General features: G+C 39.5%; 1 protein-coding gene across 1 annotated transcript in view; it reads right to left on the bottom strand.

The window, feature by feature from the left end:
- Window positions 1-1,998: 1,998 nt before the first annotated feature.
- The window catches only part of LOC148118395 (uncharacterized), a 31,822-nt gene continuing 14,400 nt past the window's right edge, over window positions 1,999-19,420 (bottom strand). Inside the window, 8 exon segments of the mRNA XM_087900620.1 lie at window positions 1,999-9,652; window positions 10,055-10,196; window positions 10,537-10,656; window positions 13,739-13,848; window positions 16,592-16,644; window positions 16,647-16,659; window positions 18,391-18,525; window positions 18,608-18,763. Coding sequence (XP_087756746.1) covers window position 10,656; window positions 13,739-13,848; window positions 16,592-16,644; window positions 16,647-16,659; window positions 18,391-18,525; window positions 18,608-18,763 — 468 coding nt within the window. The 3' untranslated portion in view covers window positions 1,999-9,652; window positions 10,055-10,196; window positions 10,537-10,655.

The following is a 19,420-nucleotide window of genomic DNA, read 5'->3' on the forward strand; positions in this document are numbered from 1 at the left end:
CCCACCATGGCTGGCTAAGTTTGCTACCTCTGATGAAACACGTTAGTACTTACTGTTAGATTATTTATTCACACATTCTAGGAACAGATGTTTCTGGGATTGTTTGGCCACTTCAAAGTTTAGTGTGGTTTCTAAACTAAAAGAAAGACCTGTAAGTAACAAACCATAGGAAAGTGTTGAACCTGCCTAAACCTTAGCTTGTTCATTAATCCTGATAAACTGATTGTGAGGATTCATGCCTTAGGGTGATGCAGAATATAAACGAGACAGTAAACATTCGGTTACAGTCTTAACGTGTAGCCTTGTTTGCTCTCTAGAAAAGGATACGTCTTTCGTTTCATTTTGTTGGGCTTGGTAGGGATTTAAGAGATGTCTGCCTCATTGTCATGTTAGTTAAACAAACTTTTAAGGTTTTGAGGCATTGGCTTATCATTGGTCAATATCTAAAAGGCTTCTACTGAAGACTGACAGGTAATGTGAGCCAGAGCTTGCTTCTGTTAGGTAGCGAGTTAGAGAGTGAAGGGGCTTGGGGTTGTCTTAAGGAGGCACAAACAAAAGCTTAAAAATGCTAACGCAGGGGCTAGAGAGACGGCTCAGCAGAATTTTGATTTGAATGTCCTCTTGCAAAGCTTTGTAATTCACGGGATCTCATTTTTAATTGTCACTGTTTCCTGAGTGATCTGAAAGCCTTCAGAAATTCCTTGCCCATATCTGTATCTTGAAGTGCTTTCCCTACTTTTGATTTTGCTAAGGAATTATTATTTTTCTTTATTTTTTTGGTTTTGGTTTTTCGAGACAGGGTTTCTTTGTAGCTTTGGAGCCTTTCCTGGAACTAGCTCTTGTAGACCAGGCTGGCCTCGAACTCCCAGGGATTCACCTGCCTCTGCCTCCCTAGTTCAGGGATTAAAGGCATGCGACACTGCTGCCAGGCAGCTAAGGATTTTTTGATCTTCTCCTCTCTGTCCCAGTCTCTTCTCTCTTTTCTCCTCTCCATTTTCTTTCTTTGATCCTTCCTCCTCCCTTTTATCCCTCCCTCCCTCTTTCCTTCCTTCCTTTCTTTTTTTGAACAGGGTCTTATGTATCCCTGACTGGTCTCAAATTAGCCATGTATCTGAGGATAACTTTTAATTTCTGAAATTCCTATCTCTACTTCTTAAATGCTGAGATTCAGGCACATGCTAGCACCTCTGGTTTGTGTACTGCTGGGGATCAAATTTGGTGCTTTGGACATGCTAGTCAAACATTTTTAGTAAGCTACATTGCCATCCCTTATTCATAAACTCAAGGAACCAACTCAGCTTCAGGAGTCTTCATTAATTTCTGCTCTCATTTTAATTTCTTTCCACCCACTGCTGTTTAGGTTTGGCTTGTTCTTACTTCTCCCAAGACTCTAAGGTTCATTTTTCTTTGAGATTCTCTGATTTTTTTTTTAAATGTGGGCATGTTTAGCTACGACCTTCCTCTTGCCATAGACATCGTTCATGTCGGCTATAGAGGGGGAACTCGGGGTCAGGCTTTCCTGGCTATTGTGTTACCTGCTGAGCCATCTTCACAGTTTAGTTTATGGCATTTTCTTAGGGCAGAGAGAGCAGACAAAACAAGACAAGTAACTGCAGCTGAAGCGGTTCTGAGGTCTAGACTTGCATGTCCAGTGCAGTATGACAGGCTCACCTGCACACCCTCCATTAGACATCCCTATTGGAACTTGAGGGACTTGACTTGGGGAGTTGACAGTTTACACTGCAGATCAGAATTGGTCTGAAAGATTACAGGCACTTCGAAACGGTACACATTTCACTTACCTTCCTATACTATATTCCAAGGACTACTAAATGAGGAAATTATATTAAAACTGTTATACCCAAATTTGGACAAAAAGTCCAAATAACCTAAATACTTAACAAATGAGTGTAACATCCGATTCTGTGTTACCCCCTCGGTACAGTTGGCAAGTCGGGCAAGGGCCTGGAGAGTGAAAGAATACACAAGAGACCTGGGTCATTTGAAAGGAGATCAGCTGAATGTCGTTTATTCAACCTAGCTGCTGTATAAGGATTTCCGCCCAGGCAGGTGGAAAATTACCATACCAAAGATGAAACAATGTCCTACAGCTAATCACCAGGCAAGGCAGAGGGAGCACAGGAACAAACAGGATGTTTTAGCTGGCTGGCCAGAAACTGTCCTCAAGATGCACCCCAGGAGCATGGGTAGACCCGGGCCCTACAAATGAGAAATATTTGATGTCATATTTTAATAGCCTGAACTAGTTATATGGACTATAAGAGAAGCCAATAAAAGTTTAGTGAACAAAAGCACCCTACAAATATGTCTAGACACATTGTTTAACTAAAATATTCTCCACAATCAAAGGGGGGAGTCATCTACATGGTAAGTCATAACTCTTCCAAAATAAGTGTTTCTCAATAAAATTACTTTGTGGTTATTAATTAATTAATCGATAATTCTAAGTTCCCTTTATACATATATTATGGCTATGTTAGGTATCCAGCTTGCAATGCTTTACTAATGTCACAACATGACATCAACAAATAATGAAGGGTGGGTCAGAGAGATGGCTCCGCTAAGGTGCTTGCCTCGAACACTGCACTGATCCCTTGCACTCAGTCCTCACTCTGCACTCATGAAGGAAGGAGAGAACCAACTCCCCCAGTAGTAAAAGACAGAGAATCAGAAGACATGGATTCAATTCAAGGAAGCCTCATCTGCAAAACAGAATGCTATTATATGCTAAAGGACTCAAGTATTTTTTATATAATAATGTACAAAACAGCTCTTAACACACCATCATTATTCAATACATGCCTTGTTCTTTTCCGCTGTGTCCTAACCTGAGACAAAGCAACAAGAGAAAAGTGACTTGAAGTATCATGATGTGTGCTTCATGTCACAGCTGGATATTTACTTGTCAATACAGTAGTCACTCTCCACATGCTACCTATTCATATTTAAATTCATTTTAATTACAACTAAATAAATGTAAAAACCCAGACCTCATCTAATCTGGAATAACCAAATAAAAAATGTTTCCCAGCCACCTGTGGTTAGAGGCTATTATATATAGATAGCACAGATAAAACTCATTTCCCTGTTAAGTTGTCCTAAAAGTACCAAGTAACAAGCATTTTAAACTTTGCAGTTCACATAAAACTTTATCCTGACTACTCTACAACATAAATGAATGGATCCATTTCAATAAAACCTTAGTTATAAAACACAGATAACAGGTTGGGATTTGCCAATATGATAGCTTGCCAATCATCACTCTAGAGTTTCTGAGTCCAGATGCTCAGTATGAGTACTGTGATCTATGTTTCAACTAAGAAACCTTAAATTGAATGCAAGAAGTCAGTATCTTAATGTAGTTGATTGAATTCAATGTTTAATATAACCGTGTTTTTACAGATTATAAAAATAAAAACCTCTACACAAAGCATTAAAGCAGATTAACTTAAAATGGTTATAAAGTGAAAGTAGTAAATGGTAATTGGTCTATCATCTGTCATCCTCAAGTCAGTATGTAACTCCATCTGTGCCATAGACCTAGAATTCTGGATTCACATGCCCAACAACCTATTGAAAATGCCTAGAGATTTACTACTCAAAGACAACACGCAGAAGACAGAGTTTTTGATCCCTTTCTCTGTTTTCTCCCTCTTAGTGGCGCCCAACATGGGGCACTGAATCCACAGAAAGCTTGAGAAAGCTTGGGAACGAATAGAGAAAAGCATGTTTTGTTGGTAGCAGCAATTTCTCAGGTCTGCTCTGTTTGCTAGAGCAAGCAAGTGCTCTTGTCTAAGGGAGGCTTCCTGACTCAACTTTAACTGCAAAACTTTGTAGCTCATTAAGAGGTCCTGCCACGAAACACTTAAACGGTGTGGGTGAAAAACTGAATGCATGCTTTTTGGTTTTCAGCCGTAGCAGGAAAAAAAGCTGCGCTGTTTTAAAATGCCGTCTTTCTGGGCTGCCCTGCCAGGGCAATCTCTGACTGTTTCAGGCAGGCAGTCTGACTGAGTGTGGTCTGTGAGCAGAATGCTGCAGGTTGCTTGCTAGCAGGGACCTTGAAATGCCACAGAGTTGTGGCAATAAAAATGGCTTCAGCAGTACCTCTACCATGAGGCTGAAAAGCTAAGAAATGGCCTAGATCCAGCCGTCAAAGCCACGGTTTTAGACTCATGTGGTCAGAAAAAAGGAGAGATATACAGTAAAGAGAGATTCAAAGACAAAAAAAAAACCTCTAAATGGTTTATAGTGTGTTACAAATAAATGCAGGATAAAAGTTAAAGTTCTTAAAGTAAAAAGAGAGTAGTTATGTGTGGTGGTACACACCTTTAATCCCAATGCCCGGAAGGTAGAGGCATATTGACCTCTGTGACTTCAAGGGGTAGAGGTAGATTGACCTCTGTGACTTCAAGGTGTGGTAGCACACACCTTTAATCCCAATGCCTGGGAGGCAGAGACAGAAGGATCTCTGAGTTCAAGGTGTGGTAGCACACGCCTTTAATCCCAGCACTGGGAAGCAGAGACAGACAGATCTCTGTGAGTTCAAGGACAGCCTGGTCTACAGAGTTATTCCAGGACAAAGATATACAGAGAACCTGTCTCAAAAAGTAAAAGTAAAAATAAAAGAAATAGAAGTAAAATAAAGCCGCATAAAGATGGAAAATACACAGAGAATCTTGATACTGTGTGTTATTATGCTCTCTTTTAATTGTTTGAATGCTGAGGAAGGAGCAACAGTCACCAAAAGACATTTGTTTATAAATGCTGCTGAACTAACCCAAGATAGACATTTTGAAAATACCTTGGCTTCAAAACTGAAGTCAAAAGGTATGTTACTTTGGAGAAGAGATTCTGCTTTTGTTTCCACAGAAAATGAGAGGCTATGGATTTATTCAGAGTTAAGAAAAATCATCTTTGACCAAGGGAGGCCACCTGAGAAATCGACAGGAACAGATGGCCCAGATGACAGAGTTCTACATCCAGAACTGATTCAAGACTGCAGCCTGAGATGATCAAGACTCCCAGGATACTTCAGTCAGGACTTGATTATAACTCTAAATTTTCTTTAGGTCCCCATAAGATCATCAGCGCCCCCAACCAGCAGGAAGTAGCCTGAAATACTACGCCCACATTCCCAACAAATGGATTATGGGTATTTTCCTTTGTTTAAAAAAAAAAAAGAGGGAAATGGTGCGGGAGAATTATCTGTATTCTGTCAATCATATTTTAATAAAACGCTGATTGGCCAGGCAGGCAGTATAGGCGGGAAAGCCAGACAGGAAGTAGGGGTGGAGCAAAGAGACTGGGAGTATTCTGGAAGCAGAAGCTCTCTCAGCCACTCCTGTACAGACCACCGAAGAGACAGCATGTGACCTGCCCAGCTGAAAAAGGTATGGAGCCATTATGGCTAACATAGATCAGAATAATGGGTTAATATAAGTTATAAGAGTTAGCAAGAAGCCTGACCCTATGGGCCAATCAGTTTATAACCTTATGGAGTCTTGTGTGTGATTTTCTTTGTTGCTTGCCGACTGTTGGGGTACTGGGCGGGACAGAAACCCCAACAAGCCGTCCTTCGTGTTACATCTTATTAAAAAAAACAAAAAAATATAAGGATCAAGTGCTATTCTCCTGAATTCTAATTTGCTCTCATATTACACACGTTTTAAACTATCAGTTAAAAAATAAATAAAAATTAGCTCCTATGTTAGCATGACTAATCCAATCTAAATCTAAACTAGCCTCCAGACATTCTCAAGAATGCCACCATCTGAATTATCAGAAGAATGTTACTTCTATTATAGTCATCCTAAATAGTTTTATATTTATTCAGTTGTTTTCCCAAACTCTCCACTCCTCAACTCAGGTACTCTACTTTCGTCCCATTCCCCCAACAAGTCTGGGTCAAATACAAGCTTTACATAATGTTTCACACTCAATCTTTATTGCCTATAGGAAAGCTTGGCATACATTCAATAATTGCACACACACACGTGTAGAACTGACAAATTCTTAATCAAGTGCCTATTTGTCTCAAACTTGTTCTAAACAATAAATATTTCAAGCTGTAAAAACCAGGTAATAAACTTAGTCCTTCCAAATTGCAGCATATATTTACGTATTTATTGATCTGGACTCTGTGAGCAATGGCCCTTATATGCAAACAAATTAGACTAATAAAAAAATTAAAAGGACAGCAAATAAATCCTATAAAAGTTCAGGGCCCTACCTCTTTGATGTTTCAAGGAGTTCAGAGGCCTGGGGCACACTGGGAAACCCTTTCTATGGAGAAGGGAAGCGGCATCACTTCCCACAATCCACCACAAAGAAATACAGCATGTGACAAGACCACACTTGGGCACATTGCACGAAGCAATGAAAACCCATAATACTCACTGCTTTCAGTGAACCCAGAGACAAGGACAAACTGCAGCGTCTGAACCAGGCTGTCCAGCGTCACTGGGTGTGTGTGGGACACGTGAAAGGACAACCTCTCAATGAAAAGACAGGACGTCTGGGGACGCTGCACCCTTGGAAGGTGGAGCTGCACAGGAATGAAGTCGCAGTCTCCCAGATTATTACGCATCCTGAGGGGAGTTCCAAGCTCTGAAGCTTTCCACCTGGAGGATGGGAACAGCTGTGGGGTTTGTTCTTCGGCCGTTTCTTTTTTCCATTCCAACTGGATGGAAAATGCCTATAGTGACTGTATTTTAAGTTGGAGTATTTCTGAATCTGCATCAACTCCTGACAACTGAAAGCAGGTGAGTATTATGGGTTTCAGAGCTTTGTGCATTGTGCCTCAATGCAGCCACATGCCATGGAATCTAAGGTGGATGGAAGGTGTACTCCAAGGCCAAAGTATTTCATGACTGGTGTACGTGTTGAAACCTCTGTCATCGGTTGTGGCTTGAATCTGAAATGCCAGTTTTGAATGTTTGCCCCCTCACTGGTGGTGCTGTTTTTGGGAACCTGTGGAGCCTGTAGGAAATAGAGCCTCCCTGGTAGAAGCAATCAAAGGCAAGGGCTTTGAGGGTTACACCTGCCGCTGGCTCCTGCCCTGAACTCTGGGGTCTCCACCACGTGTGTCTCATGTCATCAACTGAGCTGCCGTACCATGCTCTCTGTGCGCTGATGGATGGAGCCCTCGGGATCCCCTGAAGTCAATTCACTCAGGCTTTGTGGTCACAGAAAGTCAGAAAACCAACAGACCCTGCCAGCACTCTTCCCTGACTCCAGCAAGCCATGCTAACTGATCAGGGGGCTCCACACTGAATGTAGCCAAGCCCTGACATTTCCTTCACATACGATAGAGGAGAGAATTAATTTTGTTTTTCATGTGTGTGGGTATGTTATCTGCAGGAATGTCTGTGCCTTGCATATGTGTCTGCTGCCCACGGAGGACAGAAGAGGACATCAGATTCTCTGGAACTGGAGTTATGTATGGTTGTGAGCTGCCATGTGGTTACTGGGAGAAAATGCAGGTCCTCTGGAAGAGCAGCCAGTGCCCTTAACTACCATCACCCCAGACAAAGAGGAAAGAACTTAGACATGTAAGAGAGGGACATGGGAATGGACTTTTCATGTGTTGCTAACCTAGGCATCACATTCTGACTTTATCTCCCCAGATGGGGCCAGAGAAAAGCATTGGTGAAAGAAGAAGTGTTACTGCCCATACTGCCTTAGTGACCGTTTCCTGTGATTGTAGCTTCTACTGGAGAAGCAACATAATGCTATTGGCCTTCTCATCAATGAAGGTGGAAGGATATAGACCCAGAAGAAGCTGCCTAGCAACATTTCATGGCCCAGAGTATCTAGAGGGAAAGTGGCTACCGTTGTCAAAAGCAGCAGGCCTGATACAAAAATGACCCAACTTCAGGGATGGAAGCTAATCCAAGGATGCTATTAGGCTTGCAAGATTTGGAGGGGCATGGGCTATGACTGTGTGTGCAAGCTGCTATGGTTTGAATGACAGATGTCTCTGTCTCCCAAAGGCCCATATATTGAAGGGCTTGGTCTCTAGGATGGTGCTACTGGCGGGAGGTGGTAGGTCCTTAGGGCCCTGGGAGCATGCTGTCAGATGGGCCCTTCCTGTTACCCTTTGCTTCTTGGCCATGAAATCAACTGTTTTCTGTGCCCTGTGCATCCTGCTGTGACTGTGTTAACAACAATGCCAGAGGCCCTAAAATCTATGGGTTCTTTCAATCAACCTTGTAGTTGGTGAGCTAGAATACTCCTTTCTACTTAGTAGTCAATTATCTCGGGAGTTCTGTGACAGTGCTAGGAAGGGGACCCATGCTTAAACTAGCCGTTTAACTTCCTCAGTCCTTAGGTGTTAGCAGAAGACATGCAACACAGGCCACGTTCACTCATAAGACAGCAGTCAGAACGAACAGGAGCATGCTTGCATTGGTGGCCCTTGTTTTCAAGTCCCAAAGGCTTATGTGAAGAGGTCACTGACATGCTTCAGGTACAGTGGGCATTGCTTAGAATTTCCAGTCTCCTCTAGAGAACCATAAGTTAACTTGGAGGGAGACTTTGTCTCTTCTTACAGCCTTGGTTAGGAAAAGAGGTGCTCCCTGCCTGAGGCTGTTTATAAACATCCTTGAAAAGACACTCTAAAATAAAAGTTGTTAGAAACCATGTACCAATGTCCTGGGGAATTGTCTCTCAATAAGAATTAAATGACCCTAACTGGTCACATAACCCAGTGTAAAACTAGGACTATAACTAACTATAAACCATTTTTAACAGTAACTATACCCTGTACCAGTGTTACACCAATCTCTATTCCTAACCCTAATCATATGAACTTTAAATTTAATGCTCCCATAGCTCCATTTTAAAGTTTATATCTAATCCTATTTCTAACACCAGCCAAAGTCTAAACCTAACCGTAACTAAAATCCTAGCAGAAATACTAAGGAAAACCTCGCAAATATTAAAAAGAATTAAACTCAAAAGCCAGAATTGTTTTTACCTCTGTCTGTCTCCCCCCTCTTTCTCCCCCCCCCCCTCACACGCGCACACACACACACACACACACACACTCTCTCTCTCTACAGTGGAATGATAGAGGGTCAACTCGAGTCAATTTGGCAAAGTTGCTTGCTTGCTCTCTACTCCTTAAGACAGCACATAAACCAAATCCGTTTTTATAAAAGTGAGGCCACATAAGCTTAAAGAAGAGTTGAGAGACAATCTCAAAGGTGCAGTCCCCTCAGACTTGCCAAAGAAACCATATCAGGGTAAAGAGAAACAGTCATACTTTTTGTTACTGTCCAACAAGTTTTTTGAATGAACACTAACTGCCAAAGAATCCTGAACTTCTGACTAATTCGTTTAGGAGTCCAGATAAAAACAAATGATAAATTAAATCTAGTGCATAGAGAGAGTTCAGTGAGGGGCCGTTTACAACAGGTGTCAGCAAGGAGCATAGAAGGCACATGGAGTAGTCATGTATCGTGTCACTAGAACATGGAGTGAGGCCGGCTGTGTGCACAGCACGGACCTGTGCTGGACTTACCCACCGGCAGAGTGGAAACAGGTCTTTCTCTGATCTTTTCCACCCACTCTGGCTCTTGGCTGGTGAGATCTAGTAGAAGCCAGAGGACAAGGGAGCTTGCTTATGGGCCTGGAGCATGGCAGAGAAGGGAAGAGGTTGGGTTTGGCATGTCAAATGGAAGGAACCTTACCCAACCCAGCAAAGCCAAGAGTATTAGAAGTAATCCCTCAACTCCAGTATTCCGACTCCATACTGCTTCCGTTACTGGCTAATTGCTTTAGAACTATTCTTATGGGAAGCAATGAACTAGACAGCAGGTGTTTGGAACAGAATTCTGCCTACGTTTATACTACACAATGATGTTTGCTTTTATTCACACCTGTATAAATATCAGTGGTTTACATTTTACTTGCTAGTGTCTTCTGAAATTGATGGAGGCACCACCATCCTCATTCTCGTTTTACCCAGAGAAAATACAGTCTGTTACAATGTTTTAATATGCCCTCATTTGCATATGACCACTGAACCAACCTGATGTAGACCTGACCCAATTATCTCAGCCGTCTTCACACTTGAGTCTCATCACCGTGTCGTCATTGAACTGAATGATCATAGACACCGGTAAGAGGACTTTACCTCTGTGGGATGGGGTCAGCTTTGCATAGCTGCTCACCTTGTATAGAAATGACACTTTCAGTAACAGTATGTAACAAACTTATCATATACATTAAAAACACTCCAGAACTAGTATAGTGGCTCACGTGTGTAAAGCCAGCATTAGGGACATAAAGGCAGGAGATAGGAGAGTTCAAGGCTGCCTTCAAGTATAAAGCACGGATGGGTACTCGGGGTAGTGGTAAGACCCCAAAATAAGTAAGCAAGCAACCCAACAAATCAGTTTACATACTAAACACCACTCACACAGTGAAACACCTACGCTGTGAATAAACAATACTCACAAAGTCTCACAACTAACACAAGGTTTCAGTAAAACTCCATTCTGAAATAAATACCTTCTGTTTTTCTCGGTAGTCTTCTCCTTCAAAGTTATAAACACTAGACCCTGTATCCATTGTGCAATTTCTAAGAGAGCTCTCACCCATCTTGGAGAGCTTTTCATTCATCTCTGCAGTCTGCACAGAAAAAATAAAAACAAAACTCATTATACTGAAAGGAAAATAATCTCAAGACCTTTAGTCAAAACACATTAGCCTTTTGGGGATAGAGATGGCTCAGCAGTTAAGAGTACTTGTTGCTCTTCAAGATAACCTGGTTCAATTCACAAGACGGCCCACAACTATATTTAACCCCAGTTCCAGGGGATCCAATGGCTTCTTCTTGCCTCCTTGGGTAACAAGTACACTGTGATGCACATACACCCATGCACAGAAAATATTTTAACAAAAGATCATGACTGAGGAAGTATTTTCTCAAGTAGTTTTAGTCTAAACTCTCAGGTCCAAAGAAAGCTTGAATTTTCCAAACTTCAAAAGACATCCAAATATCCAGAAATGAGACCATTTGAACTAGACAGGTAGATAAAAGCCAGCATTCCTCAGGAACTTGTCAAGCCAGTTTCAGCTACCAAAGGGAGTCATTTCCCTTACCTCTGGCAGTCCCCTACCTGTGGGACTTTTTTTTAAAAAAAGAAAAAAATGTGCTAAACATGATTTTAGTATACAGTATTTTCTCAACAAAAAATTTACTCATTTTACTCAATTACATGAATTATTGACATGAAATAGTCCAGTCAACAGACTGCATATACAACAGCTGTCACATGAAATTATTCACTTACAGATACCAGAGTAAAAATACTCTAAGGCATTTGACAATGAGGAAAAAATGCATAACAATGCATTTCTAAGAACTTATTCCACCATTAAATGATATTTGACTGTGCCATATACTGGGCAGCTAGTGCAATATTTAAGTAAGAAAATTAAGATCTAAGAAAGGAGAAAGGATCCTGAGGTTAAGGCATGATGATGAGATTAAAATGATGTGCTATGATTTACATACACACACACACACACACACAGAAAGGAATGTTTGTGAACTATAGCTATACTTTCAGATCAAACCATACCAAGCCATTAATGACTTACAAGAATTTAGAAATTACCTTGCAGCAAGAAGCAATCATGTGTAACAAAATAAAGTCTCAATCAAACTGAATGTTCTAAACAAAGTAACTAGAATGAACCTAAAGCAATGTTTAGTAAAGTGTCACTGATAGCAGACTTTATTACAATTCTGACTGATGGGAAGTCCACACATTTATTAGCATCTGTTCACCTCTGACATCAATTCACTTAGTTCTATTACACACACACACACACACACACACACACACACACACACACACACACAGCAAACCTAGTATGCTCCTTTCTAAAGTCCTAAGGACACATCTTCCACAGCGGAGTTCTTTTAGATAACTTGCCTAGATCTGTAATTATCCTTTTGTAACTCCAGCTCCTCACGAATACAATCCAAAAGCATGGTAAGAACAGTAAAATAGCAGGTTACTTATGTCCACCCGTGAGCACTATGCTTATAGTACATATTCTAAAGCTACACCATCTTTTCCTATAGTCTCCTTGCACTGAGTTCATGGTATGTGCTCTACCAAAGGGAAAGTCATGTTGGAAAGGGGCTCAGTGGGAGAGTAAGTGCGGTGAGAGGGTAATGGCCTGTGTACATTCCATACATGTGAAATGATGATAAATACATTTAACAAAGTCAGTCACAAGTTTCTAGTGTTTACACCGCACCTGTCTGTAAAGCTCTAAAAAAGGAAAACTAATGTGGGGATAGTAAGATGGCTCCGTAGTGTAAAGACACTTGCCACCAAAGCTTGGTAACCAACCTGAGCAGACCCACAGAACCCACATGGTAAGGGGAGCCAAATTGTACAAGTCCTCTGACCTCCACATACAAACCATTAACATGAAAACGTACATACACGTGTACATGCACACAAATAATTAAATGCCAAAAGTCCCTAAAGACTAATGTATTTTGAACTTTTAAATTTTGTCCTATGAAAATATTGAAACTACCAGGTATCATTACAATCATTTCATAAAGATATTTTATATTTCTTAAAATTTTAGGAGAAAAAAGTATTTTAGACTAAATACATGTAGTTTTATGGATTAAAAACATTAAGGTTTACATTTACAGGGACTAAAGAGGTGGTTCAGAGGTTAAGTCCATTGGTTACTTTTGCAGAGGATCCACACTCAATTCCCAGCACCCATAGTGGCTCACAGCTGTCTGTAACTCTCTTCCTATCTTCACAGGGATAGGGCACAAAAATGGCAAATAGATATACATGCAAGGTAAAACATTCACACAACCAATATAAATTTTACATATTCTTAAGTATATGTATGTGTACATACATACATTTTTGTATGTGCATATCTGAAAGGGTATCTCAGGCTAGTCTCAAACTCACATAGCCACAGTGACATTGTACCTCTGCCTTGCCAGTGCTGTCCACCATTACACCTAGTTTATGTGGTGATGAGGACTGAACCCAAGACTTTGTGCGTGTTAGATGAACACTCCCATCTGAACTACATTCTGAGCCATTTTTTTTCCTGTTCGCATCATGGATCTTACTTAATTTTATTAGCTCTGACTAGACAGAAAAATGTACTTTTTAAGTATAGAAACTATGACTCAATTTCTTTAATTTATTTCATTTATTTTTATTTTACATGCACTGGTGTTTCGCTTTCACGTGTGTCTGGGTGAGGGTGTTGGAGTCCCTGGAACTGGAGTTAAAGAAGCTGTAAGCCATCACGTGAGTGCTGGGGACTGAATTTGGGTCCTCTAGAAGAGCCAGTGTTCTTATCCACTGAAACATTTCTCTAGCCCCATGACTCAGTTTTTAAGTGAACTTTGGGGGAAATTTATAGAAACATTCTGCTCAATGTTAGGATAACTAAATTAAATTTCTAGTTTTTAATCACTTGTGTGAAATAAAACAGAGAAGGAATGACCACCAAAAGAAAATCCCTGGGGAGCAGAAACCACCCTACAAGCCAGGCTGCTGTGCTGATCCGCCTCCTGCCACCTTTTAACGAGCACTGCATCAACAGGTTAAGCTTAATCCAGTGAACAGAAATTCCATAAGACAAGGAAGACTGTAAAATGAAAATCTGGGAAACACAGTATTGCCAAGCGTCTCGGAATACATACCATTCCCTTTGCATTTTGCTAAGACCTACATAGAGTTTTACTTCTTTCTTTGGAGGCAAACTCTTTTCAACATCAGCTTTAATTCGACGAAGGAGGAATGGACGCAAAACCTTAGAGAAAGGGCAAAGAGAAAAAGATAACCTTATCTGCAACATTGGTATTACTCCAAAATCTTATAATTATGTACCAAATATACGGAAAAGAAACTTCTTTGAATAGCAAGTATTTTTAAGATTTCCCTGTTCCAAATACATAATTTATTACTATTACATTCTTAAAGGGCAACAATACAATTTCATTATTTATCCTATATGTAAGCATTTATATAATACTTGCTATATTCTCATTAAACACTAGGAAAATGGTACATTTTAAAACTATTTTCAACATTGCTAAATCATGCTAGTTTAAAAATAAGACACTTGCACACACACTGTTCAACACTGATTAAGAGCTATATGGCTAGCTTTTAAATAGTTACCTGTTAGAGATGCAGTAAATGTGGCAACTATAAAATACCCAGTTCAATTCAGTCTCTAGCAAGTTAACAAATCCTTAAGTCTCCCCCAGTCCTTTCCTAACAGTAAGCAATATTCTTACTTTTTAAACAACACAAATCAGTTTCACCTCTTTTTAATTTTATGCAAAAAAATTATCTCTACATTACCACTTGTAACTTTTACCATCTGTAACTGTTTTTCATTCAATGTTTATGATTGGTATCCAGGTTTCAAAGTAGTTCTTTTCTTTTTATAAAATGTAAATTTTAAAGACAATAAGACTAAAAATTATTTTTATACCTTCTCTGTACTAGTTTTATTAGCTTATATAAATACTGACTATATCACAAATTTGAAATGGGTTAAAAGACCAGCAACTTGTACCAAATTACAGTAGACAATAAAGCTAATCTACGCCCAATCAAGAACGAGCCATTGCCAAGACAAGAAGACTTCCAATCCCACCTGGCTGTTCTAAAACTGTCCAGCAAAATGCAGCTAGATAAACTCCCCCGAGGGGGGGGGGATCAGTGAAGAAATCACCACGCTCACAAAACTCTGAAATTTTAAAATGCAAGTTATTAAGGCAGAAGTTTGTCGAGAGTAAGGAACTGGTTTTGTAGTGTTACATAACTGACAAATCATTCCTAAGAATATCTAGGCTGAGCTTTAAAAAATGTATTATTGTACATGTGTATATGTGTATGATGTACATGCTACAGCACACATGTGGAAGTTAAAGACAACCACCTTGGTGTGGTTGCCAGGGATTTAATTGGGGCCACTCACAAGGCCTCTAAAACAAACACCTTTCTTTTCCCTTGAGCCATGTTACCAGCCTCCCAGGCTGATTTCTGAGTGTCCCTCCCTTTACAAAGCCATAGTCACTACAGTGGGGATTTCAGAACACAAGGGCAGGACAAAGTAAAGAAACCATTTCTCTCCTCCCTTGAATCAATAAAGCATTTCAGATTATTCTGAGAAAAATTAACAAAGATGTCAAAACTACTTTTGGCTCGGTTGCCTAGGTGCTATAGTTTGTTATACCTCCACGTACCCAGATATTTACTTAAAGGGAAGCCATGAAAGGAAGGGGATGAGGGGGAAAGGTAGAAAAGAATCAAATTCCTGTCTCATTTTTCATCACTCAGATTTTATTAATACTCTAATCTTTCAACACTTTCAATCCTTTGAGTAAAAAGAAAAAAATCTAAACAATAGTTAACTGCTTGACTGCTCTCTGAATTAAAGGTCCAAGGACACTATCACTACTCTCAGATATACTTAACAAAAAAATCTCATGCACAAGAATTTAAAAGCATAATAAATGTATAAAGGAAAAAAAGGTCAACCTAGCATAAGGGCTCATGCCTATAATCCCAACACTTGGGAGGCTGTGGCAGGAGGATTACCTAGTTTAAGGTCAGCCATGGTTGCATAACAAGATCATGTCTCGACACAACAGAACAGGGAAAAGGCAGAAAAGAAAAGGGAAGGAGAACAGGAGAAAGAGAAGATGGAAAGAAGGAAAACAGCCACTGAAACCAGGTACTGTACAAAGTGTATAACCATGTTTCCTGTCGTTATGCTCACGCTCCATCAGGGCAAACACTTCAGTTCCTATACAGAGTCTTACGACGCTCAAATGACTAAAGATGGAATGAACACACAAAGTACCCAGTCCAGTCTCAGCCTAGATGGTCAATAAAGAAGGTAATAGATACAAGTCTTAGGCTGCGTAAAAAGAAATCAGAAATTCTAAATACAATAAAAACAATGATGAAAGGATAAGTGGAATTAGTCAAATGTTTCCAGAAAATTTATGTAAAAGTAAAATTAAAGCTGGAGTGCTCTGAAAAGCTTGGGATGTAGGGAGAGGTGAGCAGGGTGTAACTATCTGCTGGGGAACTTTTTTTTATTATTTATAGGTATGCTTGTTGTCACAAATGGCAGCAAGAACAAAATGTTAGGGATGTTGTTAAATGATATCCAGCACACAGTACAGCCTTCTCTTCTACTATCCCTTATATATTATCCAAACCAAAATGTCAACAGATGTTGAAAAGCTCTAATGTTATGTCATGAAGGGACTTGTAGGTTACGGTCACAATGTCTTGTTTGGTCCTGATAGCCAAAAGTGCCCTTCCCCGTGGACTAAGAGATTCCTTTCTTCTACATTACATTAAAAGTACATCCTAGACTCTAACACTAAAACCATCACACGTCATCTCCCTAATGTCATTTCAAACAGTAAATTTTAAATTCAAATAATTCTGTATTACACTCTGTAAGCACTAAAATAAGTGACTTACATATTTTTCACCAGTTAAAAATATGCTCTAACCATACATACCATATGAAGCCTCTCAACAAGCTTTTGATCCCCAAGGCAATTATTTGTATCCACCAGGAATCAAAGTCCTAGATCAACAAACAAAAAACATCTTAAGGTCAAAAACAGTATTAACCACAAATGCCCTATAGCAACAGATGTAAAATGATTTCTAGAATTAGCATGGTATGTGAGTTTTGAGCCACACACAGACACACAAATAATTTAGTTCGAGCCATTGTTTTCCAAGTATCATGTTTACTACGAGTGCCAGGACAAGTAGCTGAATCCTATTATCTCTTAAGCATTTTTTTCCGCAAATACAGACTAACAATGAAGAGTCTGAAAGCTAGTTTACAGAAATAATTAATACACGACTCAAGGTTTCAAAGTGAAACTGACATTAAAAGCATTTCATTACTATTTAGATAAGATCTGAATAAGGACAATTTCCTTATCAAATATCTTGAAAAATATCTATTATAATTTGCCATGTTAAGCAAACATCTTATAATCTCTATTATATAACTGAGAGCTTTAGCAGAAATAAATATTAGCCTAGCAAGAAAAACCAATTATCTTAAAATTGTCTCAGAAACATCAAAATATTTATAATTAAAACTTTCAAATCTGAGGCGGGCAGTGTTGGTACAGGCTTTTAATAACAGCATTTGGGAGGCAGAGGCAGGATGATCTCTGTGACTTTGGGGCCAGCCTGGTCTATAGAGAGAGTCCCAGGACATGCTTCAAAGCTACACAGAGAAACCCTGTCTCGAAAAATCAAAAAACAAACAAAAATCCAAATTTCTCTTTCTAAAATAACCCTTAATAGAACAAATCAAAATTAAAACCTTTATACAGCTTATTTATATAAATGTATTAACATGGTTGTCTACAGAGCTCTCCCCACCCATTTCAGACATAGGAACAATCGTCCAGAATTGAACACTGGTTTGACAGATGTGATTACTAGCAGCACAGACTACTGATACATAAATTATTTTCCCTAGTACAATGAACAGTTGGCCACTACTACCACCATTCTATTATGTAAATAACTGATAGACGTAAAGACTAAGTTAATATACCACAACGAAAAACACGAGTGATGCTTACTCTCCATTGCCAACTTGAGAGTTTAGAACGAGCCCAGCAATGGGCCTCCCAGATGACTACAGGGGACTATCTTGAGTATGTCAATTAGTGTAGGAAGCTCGATCCAACTGTGTGACCATTCCTGGGCTGGGGATCTTAGACTGTTCAGAATGGAGAAGAGGAGCAGAACACTAGGATACATTTATCACACTCTGTTCTCTGAATGTGAACGATGTATGGTCAGCTACTGCCAGCACCTTCAACCGTAACAGGATGTATCCTGAACTGTGGGCCAGAATAAACCCTTCCTCCCTTGTCTCTCTCAGGGTATTTTATCACAGCAACTGGAAGGGAAACTATGACGGAGGGTTAAACGATCCCTTCCTTCACATCTGAAGGACATCTCTGAATGGTAAAACACAATGTGTGAAATATACAAAGATACTTGGGAATGCTTTTAAAACAAGCAGTTAACCTAGAAACTCTGAGGTAAAATTAAGCAGCCCTGATTGCCAAACAGGAGTTAAGAATATGCCATTCCAATTGTAGAAACTAATGGGAAATGAGATTAAAGTCAAGGCTCAAAAGTGAATTCTTAATACATGATCAACTTAGTAGGTTAGTAACAGGCTAGTGTAAAAAAAATTAAGACCACCTCAAACAGTGCTATTATTAAACTATAAGGCATTAACCAAAAATATTATTAACCACAAAGAGATGCTTACATCAGCTGAATTAAACACATCCGGTAAGAGAAAATTCAGAAGTGACCAGAGCTCGTGCAAGTTGTTCTGAAGGGGCATCCCAGTTAGCAACAGTCTTGAATTTGTAGTCTTGAATTCCCTCACTATTTCTGACAACTGAAAGAAACAAAGCCCATTGTTAGAACATTCTGAATCAAACCCTTAGACACAAAAATGTTCAGATTGAGTATCAAATTACCTTAGATTTTTCATTTTTTAGCCTGTGAGCTTCATCTATAACTAAGTATCTCCAGTTAAACTTTTTGAACACAGACTTCTCTTTAATGAGCATTTCATAAGATGTGACACACACATCGCACTCTCCTGGTAATAAAACATCCCTGACAAATGCAGTCTGTGAAGCAACAGAAAAAATTACATCACTCAATGCAATTATACATTAAACTTACCAACAAGCAATTTAATACAGAAAAAGGACTGAGACTATTAAACAGTGTAACTATTATTAAATAAGCACTTAAAGCCAGCTTTCCTACCACTAAAATTACCTCATTAACCAGTTTAACGTCAGTTTTAACTTAATTTCACAAAGTTGAAGTGAATCACAAAAACTCAGAAGCCTAACTCTTTAAAACGTCTTTCCACAAGACATCGCTAGGTCTCTATATTCTTAGAAAACAGGATTTATAACAAAAAGACTGACAGTTGTTAGTAAAGTTTCATTCCTTTGATTTGTATATGTATTAACACATTATTATTCTCATTTTATAGATATAGATATGAAAGTATATGAAAGTAAAAGTCAAAGAAGTAATTGAGTCCCCTAAATAAAAAGCAACTTAGTAAGAAGAGATAGCTCAGTGGTTAAGAGCACTTGCTGTTCTTACAGAGGACCCAGGTTCACAACCCAGCACCCACATGGTGGCTCAGAACCATCCATATCTCTAGTTTCAGGAACGTGACACCCATTTCTGGCCTCAGAAGCATGTGCCTGGTATAGAGATATACATCCAGGCAAAGCACTCATAAATATAATCTTAAAAAATTAATC

This window comes from Myodes glareolus, chromosome 22 (genome assembly GCF_982192425.1).
Source record: "Myodes glareolus chromosome 22, mMyoGla1.1, whole genome shotgun sequence".
Classification (NCBI taxonomy): Eukaryota; Metazoa; Chordata; class Mammalia; order Rodentia; family Cricetidae; genus Myodes; species Myodes glareolus.